A 9,939-nucleotide genomic window follows, 5' to 3' on the forward strand; every position below is an offset into this window, starting at 1 on the left:
CTGTGAGCCCATTGCCCCCGTGTAACTCTGCTACCTTCTCTTTTGGCTTTTTATGATGTCTCAACTGAATGCTTTCATCCCACTGTAGCCTTGGGGGACTGACTCCAGGACCTCCCACAGGCACCAAAACCTGCAGATGCCCAAGTCCCTGATATAAAATGGCCTTGTATTTTGCATAATCTGTGTACATCCTCCCGTATACTTTAAGTCATCTCTAGATTACTTATAATACTGAATACAATGTAAATGCTATGTAAATAGTTGTCATGCAGTATTGTTTAGGAAATAATGACAAGAAAAATGTCTGTACATGTTCAGTACAGACAAAAATTTTTTTCAAATATTTTCCATCTGAGGTTGGTTGAATCCACGGATGGAGAGCCCATGGACACAGAGGGCCAACTGTAACTGATTTCCTTCTGCCTCCTCACTCATCTGTGCACTTGCTGAAGGCAGGGACCTGGTCTTACTCGTACCTGCCCCAGCACGCTGCGCCTGACTCTAGGCTAGTAGTCCCCCATTGGCTGACTGGGCTCCATGGAGGAAATCCATTATGTCCACGGGGCTGACCTCACACTGGTGGCTCTAAGTCATAACCCGAACATTCCGTAGGAAGCAGAGTTTCTTAGTTCCTCAGATTCATATGGGAACTAAGGCTAAACATTTCCTTTCATCCATATGATAAAAGACTGACAATTTTAGAGTGATGGACAAGGTTCAAAGCTTTTTCACTTTTTTATTTTTGTTTTCAATGGAGTGCCCACTTCATTTATGTTTGCCTTAGGTAGCTTCAACCACTGGTTCTACTTGTCTCAGGAGAATTAAAAAGCTGTTTCAGGGAAAATAAAAAGAAGGTAATTATATTTCACTGCTACAAGTTTTTTTTTCAAGGCAATAAACAATCACAAATACCCAGAAAAGTCACCAACCAGGCCAAACTACTCTTTAGTGAAACTCGATTATTTGGGATTCAAGGGACTTCCTCAAGACTTGCAGGTAAGTCATTGAATTACTCACTCAGTGAAGTGAGAATTATAGGCTGGGGTTCTCTTATCTGCTATGTGAATGTGCCTTGTGTATTTATTTGTTAGTAGAAAGATCCATAATATATAATGTAATTAGATAAACATTTGCTCCTAAATTAAAACTTACGCTCTTCACTCTGTAAGCTGTGCTTTCTCTTTGGGGATTACTATTTTCTTCTCTTTCATTTCACTTTAATTAACACACATAAAAACCTTGATCCCATCCAGATTATATGAATGTGTCTCTATGACTTTAATTGTAATTTGGTGCTCACGTTCTGCAGAGCATATGGGTCCAGGCACATGTTTTGCGAGTGTACAGCCTTCTTTGTAACTATTTGTCTTCTAGGCTTTGCTTTTTAATTTGAGTGCTAGAAGAACTCTGTTTATCTTTAAAGAGCAAAACCAACCCTGACTATCTATGAAGTCAGGCAGCTACTCTTTTTGGAGATACCTGTTGCTTATAAGCAAACCAATTCCACACAAAGGAAATGCTGTCTGTGTGATACAACAGTGTCTAATTCATGTCTGAGGAAAGGATGTCGCTGTTGGTCCCCCTGCACTAGCTCCCTGACTTTCCGATGAGATCATGTCCCCCTTACATCTTTCCAGGTCCTCAATCTGGGAGGAGGTTTCTCAACCTGTAAAGACCAGAAATCAAACATATTATGTTCTTATAGGTCCATATTCATGAAAGAAACACTGGATGTGACAGGACACCATGCTTTTGCAAATTAACCCACATATTTCTACTAGGCATTGGAATAAATTTGTTAGCATTTACAATCTTAGATATTTGAAAACTATGCATTAGGCTTCCTTGTCTAATGCCACGTTACTTCCCGATTTTCCTGCATCTGTCTTAAACCTGTCTCTCCTCTCTGATTCCCTTCAGTGGTCTTCTAGCTGGATTACCTAACAACCCCATGGAATTCCTGAGGAACGAAAGTAAGTGGAGGGTCAGGGCATGTGGGTGGGGCCCACGGACATCCCCAAAGCTGCCATGGTGTGTGGCGCCACAGGGGCCAGGATGGTCAACACCAGCCTACACAGCACCTTTGTGAACATTAGGCAAAGGCGCCCTCTGGACGGTCAAATTAGTAATGGTGCTGCATGGGGCAGGTTAGAAAGTAGCACAGCTCTGTGGGCTCATGTCTTGGTCAGCTGAGCACAAGCTGAATTCGAGATCCCTTTGTGCAACACACAAAATGCACAGTTATACACAGCAGGCCCCTGAGCAGTCTTTTTAGCACCTTCTCTCCTCCTTGGCTTCTCCTGGAATTCCCTCAAGACCACTTGCCCTAGAGTCCTCCAAGGCAGAAGGCCACCCTCATGCCCTGCTGCTTCTCCCACTGAAGGACCCTTCCTTCTCTTTCGTGGCACATTTGCTAAGAGCCTTCTGTGGGTCAGCCACTGTGCGTCAGATCCTCACCCCTCCCTGTCATTTTAAAACATACCCAGGATTTGTTTTGATCAGGTACATTAAGACACACAGACATGGAAATGACTGGAAGGAAGGCACCAGGCAGCATGGCCCACCACACAGGGGCCACATTGAGAGGCTCCAGGGTGTGTTGGAGGTGCAGGGAGCAAGGGGGAAATTGGGTGAGAGCCTTTATTCTGGTCTTCACCAGAAGGGCCAGGTTAGGTGTTAAGATCAGCTGGTTTCAGTGGTTTGAGTGGGCTCTGGGGCGCAGAGTCCATCCCTGGATGTCTGGTGCCTGGCCCTCGGGGTTTAGGGCAGGTGGGTAGTGTATGAGGCCTGAGGGTGAGAGCTGGATAAAGGAGATCGTTAGGGGTACAGGCTGTGGATTGGTTGGTTTGCATGTGAAAAGTGTGTTTGCAGGCGAGTGATCTACTATCTTTAGGAATTAGCTGGTCCCTTCACTGACAAAATACAAGCAGTTAAAAGAGAGTGTTTGAATCCTCCTATCTACTTGCAATCACACCCTCATTCTCTGTCTCCTGCCAATAGTTGAATTGTCTATGCCAAGGCTGACCTGTGTACCAGCTTCCATCCTCTTAGGCCAACTCAAGGACAGTCCTGGCAAGTCTATCTCCCTTTCCTGCATGCTATGGTCTGAATGTTTATGCCCTCCCCCCCACCATTTATATGTTGAAATCCTAATCCCCAAGGTGATGGTATTAGAAGGTGAGGCCTTTGGGAGGTAATTAAGTCATGAAGGTAGAACCCTCATGATTGGGATTTATGCTCTTATAAAAGAGGCCCCAGAGAGCTAACTCCCCTCTTCTACTATGTGAGGATGCAGCAAGAAGGAACCATTTATTGAACCAAACAGACACCAAATCTGCTGGTGCCTTGCTCTGGGATTTCCCAGGCACCAGAACTGTGAGATGTAAATTTCTATTCTTTATAAGCCACCCAGTTTATGGTATTCTGTGATGGCAGCCCTAGCATTCTGACATTGTAGTATCATGATTTACTGTCTCATTCTCATTCTCCTATGAACATGGTATCAATTTTTCCATCCTAAAAACCAAAATCCATCTCTTGACCCCTCAGCTGCCTCCAGGAGATACACCCATTTCTCTTCCTACTTTTATAAAAAATTCCTCAAAATGATTTTTAAATCTCACTGTCCCCAGTCCCTTTCCTCTTGTTCTCTTCTGAATCTGTTTCAGTCAAGCCTGCATCCCACCCTCCCACCATGCTGCTAATACTGCCCTTGCCTGGGTCTCTAATGACCTCCCAATGCCCAATCCCATGGTCAATTTTCAGTTCTCATCATACCTAAACCACCTGTAACCCATGTTCTTTTCTCTCCTGCAATACTTCATTATGAAAATTAGAAAACATATAGAAAAGTTGACAAAACTGTAAACACCCATTATACTCCACGCCTCAAATCTACTACTAATCTACTAATAATCATTGTACACTCCTAGCTTTTTCATAGCCCAGGTCAGTTTTTGTCTCACATCCATTGAGGTGTGAGCTTCAGGGCAGGTTTCAGCTCAGTTGGCTGAATTCTTCATCCTGCCCTGGGAAGGAATAGAAATTGAAGGAAGGGCAAGTGTGAGAAAAGGAGTAGCTGCCTCAGTTTGTCAGATTTTACAAGTGGCTGAGTAATGTACTTTACCAATTCCCCTTTTGTTTGGTTTGTACAAACAATAACTCTCTGGTTATTTTTTAAAATTTCAGATAATATGAAGTAGGATGATAAACTGAGCCTACAAAGAACAGCCATGGTTTTATAGCACATTCTCTAGCCCTAAGGTTCGACTCCTGGCATACACAGGTTCATGGAATTCTGTCCTAAACTTCCCTGTGATATCTTTCATGACAGCACCACACAACTTAGATCATAAGAGGAAGGCCACTCGCCTTTCAGCTGCCTAGACAATGGGTGTTGCTGTCTGCAGTCAGGGATCCAGTATCTCTACAGAGAAAGGGAGAGGGCTTTGAACAAGGGCAGAAGGTGGACAAAAAAGGGAGTCAGGGGTTGTTGGGAATTCAAATTATATTTGTTCATACAACCTGTGCAATCTAACCATTATTTTTAAAAATTAAGCATGCTATCTTTGAAGACATTTCTGATTTTGTCTCTTATTCCCTTTCTATCAACAATATTATTAACAAATATATTAACTGAGAGAAGCAGCTATAATGAAATTTTTTGACAACTTCTTTTTTCCTCATTTTTAGCAACAATTCCACATAGATCTGCTCTTATTCAAGTAATGTTAATTGCAAGTATAGCCTTCAGCATTGCTCTGATATGTGGGATTGTGATCTCCTATATGATATAGTAAGTGTTTGCTACATAGCATCTACTATCCTTAAAAAGACATAACTAATCAACTAGGTTACTTTTAGTGTCAAAAGATGACAATTATGATAATAATGATGATGGTGGTAATTCTTATAATTGCTGAATTATTATAGTCATTATAAATTTCCAGACCAGTGTTTTTCAAAATGTGGATTATACTCATATTGGGTTATGATGTAAATGGGAAAAAGAAAAGAAACAGGACAGAACACAATTTACCAGAATAGAAAATATTGGAAAGCATTATTTAAAGTGTTAAAGTAAAGGCTGATTTTTAAACTTTTGAGACAGAAACACATGAGAAACACACACACACACCCCATTGTGAAATAAAACGTATTTCTCAGTGTGGGTCATGGTGAAAAACATCTGAAAGATACTATTTGAGATGCTGGCATCCTCCCAAAGTGGGATATTCTAAAATTAACTTGATACATTGGAAAGAATCTTAATAATACCAAGCAGAAAAGAGTGACCATTCTCATTTTCACTAGAAATTTGTCAATGCAGTCTGGGGTCATAGCTTTTTGGGAAGAGACTTCACCTTCTTCTCAAATAAAGCTTGGGGTCAAGCTCTTTGAAGTGATGTGATAATCTTGAAATTAGTAGTAGGCAAAGGTGAGCCACCCACAACAGCATGCTATTCTAACCAGAGCCAACATATTCTGATTCCTACCCTAGGATGCAGTTCTAGGATTCCATTATATCTCATCAGAAACAGCTTGAGGAAGTACAAAATTATTTGCACTATTAGAATTAAGTATGAAAGCAAGGAATATATTACTAAATATGGGATATTTTTTAAGGTAGCCATTTTAAGGCCACCTTGAAGTATGTCATATGAAGACAAAATGAGATTAAAGGTAAAATGGAAGAAATTTTGCTAATGAGAGAATGTAACCTGCATGTTTGGTTCTGGGTTATCTAATGTGGCAATCTACATCCACTGAATTTATGTTCTTGCAGTTTCTGTATATTTATTATAGACAAAAATTTTAACAAATATAAAGTTTTCTAAGATAGCTCACTAAAACATATCTCCTGGGCTTTCCATGTTCAATCAAGTTGTTGAGCTAAAGTCAACTCTTTCTTTTTTTTTTTTTTTAAAAGACTAGTCAAGTGCAGTAGTGAGGAGGGGGGAAAGTAGTAGAACAAGGAGTTCAATCTGTAACTGACTATGAACAACCAAGTGAGATAACTCACTACCTTCGGACCAGCCTAAAGTCAACTCTTATAGTTTTCACATTTGTATCCTCGCCAAGCTGTGTTACAGCCTGAGGCAAAAGCCAAAACCAAAACAAACAAACAAAAAATCCACATGGCCCAAAGTACATATTTTTATGTAATTTTTAGTGGTTCATTTTTTCCAGGAGTAGATTTTGAAAGCACTATTGGTGAGTTTGCCTTTCCTTAACCAGGAAAGTAAAATTATAATTAATTTTATTTCTGGTATAAAAATATTTAAACTTAGTGTCATGACTTTTCATATGCCAGTTTTCAATTTTTAAATGTATTCTCAACTTCTTTAGTGTTTTGGAAAAGAATAAGCATTTAAAAATATGTAAAAACATGTACATAGGGACTAACTTTCCCTTTTGACTCAGGCTGCCACATGGCTCAGCACTGCACTGCTGGATCCTGTCTTTATCTAAACTTTTGATATTTGGCTTATCATGAATTTGTTTTGCATACATTTCAATTTTTAAAGATGTTGAGTTAAGATATTTATCTTTATTGCTGGTTGTCTTGGCACCTCCTTCCATTTTGCACCTGCCTTACTCTCCTCATCCAAATCCTGGCTGTGCCCCAACCTCTTGATTATCTTAATAACATTTACAACTAGGCCAGTTCCTGTTGCCTCACAGCTTCTGGAATGCCCCTGACACACACTCTTTCCTTCATCACCGGCCCTTGGAACACAAGATAACCCTAAAAATATTTTTTGTTACATAAGTCACACAGAACTAGGAAGGTAAGTATGTTAAGAAAAAGTAAAACACTCTATCACCCATTTCCACGTCAAACAGAAATAGCTGTTCAGCGATCCACTTGCAGGTTTGGACCTACTACCTCCGGTGAGGTGAATGAAGAGTTCACTTCAGGTGCAAAATTTAAGGGAGTGTCAAGAAAACTCAGTAGTCAAGATAAATAAAATTTTAATCTAGTAATTTTTAAAATTTATATTAATGCCCCAAAATATCCACAATGAACAGAATAATCCATTTAAGTATGGGATCAATAACAGTGCTGGATCAAGCCATATTGGAGTCTCTGCAAAAGGAAAAATCGGTAATACCCATCTTTTTTATTTACGTGTTGATGTTTTGTTCATCATGGATTTCTTGTCATTAATTTTTATTTTGTAAAATATTGCATTGAAATATGGTTTGTCTTGATCATGGGTTTTTTTGTCAACCCCTTAAGGCTTGTACCAATGGGAGTGCCTCATTGGCTCCTAGTCCTGGCCTTGGTCCCTGCTTCTGGGGTATCAGGGTTACCCTTTACTCCAGAAAATGGCCTGGCAGCACAGAATGTTGAGCTCTGACTATGAGTAGTTTGGTTTAAAAGTCTATTTCTGCCTCCCATTCCTCACCTTCCACCTACCACCCCCTATAAGTGAATTCTTTCCAGGCAAAAAGATGCATGATTAAGACATGGTGATTCACTGTGAAGACTGTGCTTCTAAATATGCTTGGACTATTCTCCAGTCGACTGGTCCAGGCTGAGGAAAGACAGCAACTTGAGTTGCTTTATAGAAACATCAGGATACCATCACTAGGAGATGAGGAAGGCAGCTCCGGGGACGAGGGCCAGGATGAGTCCATGCACCTGCTCCCAGAGAATGAGAAGGAATTGGAAAAATTCATTCACTCAGGTAGAGGATCAACCAGTTTAATTTGTCAGGTCCCAAGTCATGAGACAGCTGGGCTGGCAAGGATGGTTTGGTTTCCGATGGCAAAGTTAGGTGGAAGTTAACGGGGTTTGAAGAATGAAAGACGAATATTTATGACCATACTTACAGAAATAAACTGTTCTTACCAAATCATACAGAGGGGCAAACAGCTGTGTGGCTGCTTAATTCCTTTGGCAGGGCCATTCCACAGATCTCACGCAGAGCTCAGGAAACAAACTTTCCAGGACAAAACATTTCGCCTAAACACACATATTAATGTGACATTATTCCCAAGATTAGAACACAGACAGACAGACATTCCACCTGCACCATCTGCCTCAGTCTGATGTGCAAATGAGATCCAGGCCCACAAAACAGAGGTCACTACCCCCAGGTGAAAGATCTCTGTGTGAGGGTTGTCCGCCAGAGGCATGTTCTGCACATCCTTGTGAGGAGACACATGTGCTCATGTAAACCAGATTTAGCAGAAGTTCTGAGCTTCTGGATACCTGTTTCAAAAATTCTAGAGCAAAAACATGTAGACAGCGCATGGATTTCCTCTCTACCAACTCCAGACATAGACAGTGGAGAGAGGCTGGGAGGCCAAGGGTGGAAGAGATCACTGATGCTCACTGAAGCAGAAGGCCCTTGCTGGAACCTATAAAAAACATTTTTCCAATGTCTTTTTGTGACATTGAATTACAGCTTTTCTACATTCTTTTTTTTTTAAACTGCGCATTTATAACATTTGAATATACTATGTGGGAAAATAATTTTAAAATTCAATTTTCACCATCCTTGTCAGACAAATAACATTCATCATCCCTGAAAATTCTACTGTTTGTACCTTTCTTTTTCCATGTGTTTCTTCACCCCTTTTGTCTCTATTTCTATTCCTCACTTATTGCTATCTCAATAGCATCCTTTCTACGTTTTAGTTATCAGATCAAAAAGAAAGAAAAATATTGAAGAGAAGAATTTGAGGAAAGAGCAAAAGTTAGCAAAGGGAAAAAACCCAAGGAATACGACACCCCATGCAAACGTGGAGAATTTGTGAAAACAAATGGAAGAGATGAAGGATGTGCTGGCCAAAGTGCAGGAAAAACTGCAGGGGTGACGGGCTGAGAATGTGAGTAACTTGCTCCTGGAGAACCTTGTAGAAGAGCACTTTATGGCTGAGGTATATAACAGAAAATAAACTCACTTGATATAGCAATTCTTGCTTCTTGGTTGTTGTAGTTCATGAATAATGATAACTTAATTGGAAAATAGAAAAATATCCAACTTTGTTAAGGGTGAAAGTGAAATTGCCAGGATTTTCTTTTCTTCCTCCTGATGGGAAATACTGTACAAGAAATTTCTTTGGGCAGTCCCTGAGACCATGCTAGGGAAATGCTTGCATCAGACAAAACTTTTCCAGTGATATTACCTATCAATTCCATAGCTTCTCTCCATTGTACACATGAGGGAACTGAAGATGTCACAATTAATATGACACAAGATTAAGACACAATCATCCCTGTCAGGTCCCACTCTGTTGAGGGAAATAAGCGAGTGCTGTCAGCTGGGAGCCACCAGGCTGTGGGAATATAGGAGAGGTAAGATTTAGTCTAAATGGTACAGTTCCTTTGGAAAACTATCTGTTAGTTCCTTAAAAAGTTAAGCAGAGTTACTACAGTACCCGGCAATTCCACTCCTAGGTGTATACATTCAAGAGAATTGAAAACACGGGTATACACAAAAACCTGCACACAAATGTTCACATCAGCATTATTCAAAGGAACCAAAAAGTGGAAAGAACCCAAATGTCCATTAACTGACAAATGGATAAACAAAATGTGGTCTATCCATACAATGAAATATTTTTCAGCAATAAAAAAGGATAGGCCAGGTGCGGTGGCTCACGCCTATAATCCTAGCACTCTGGGAGGCCGAGGTGGGAGGATTGCTCAAGGTCAGGAGTTCAAGACCAGCCTGAGCAAGAGAGAGAGACCCCCTGTCTCTACTAAAAAAAAAAGAAAGAAAGAAAGAAATGATCTGGACAGCTAAAAATATGTATAGAAAAAAATTAGCCGAGCATGGTGGCACATGCCTGTAGTCCCAGCTACTCGGGAGGCTGAGGCAGAAGGATTGCTTGAGCTCGGGAGTTTGAGGTTGCTGTGAGCTTGACGCCATGGCACTCTAGCCAGGACAACAGAGCAACACTCTGTCTCTAAAACAATAAAAA

General features: G+C 40.6%; 1 protein-coding gene across 1 annotated transcript; it reads left to right on the forward strand.

Annotated features, from left to right (window-relative positions):
- Positions 1-706: 706 nt before the first annotated feature.
- C19H19orf18 (chromosome 19 C19orf18 homolog) lies at positions 707-8,916 on the forward strand. Its single transcript, XM_045531892.1, is given in 6 exon segments — positions 707-809; positions 892-996; positions 1,932-1,973; positions 4,693-4,795; positions 7,528-7,694; positions 8,651-8,916. Coding segments are annotated over 6 exon segments (639 nt in total). The 3' UTR covers positions 8,770-8,916.
- Positions 8,917-9,939: the final 1,023 nt, after the last annotated feature.

The sequence above is a fragment of the Lemur catta genome, chromosome 19, assembly GCF_020740605.2.
Source record: "Lemur catta isolate mLemCat1 chromosome 19, mLemCat1.pri, whole genome shotgun sequence".
NCBI lineage: Eukaryota > Metazoa > Chordata > Mammalia > Primates > Lemuridae > Lemur > Lemur catta.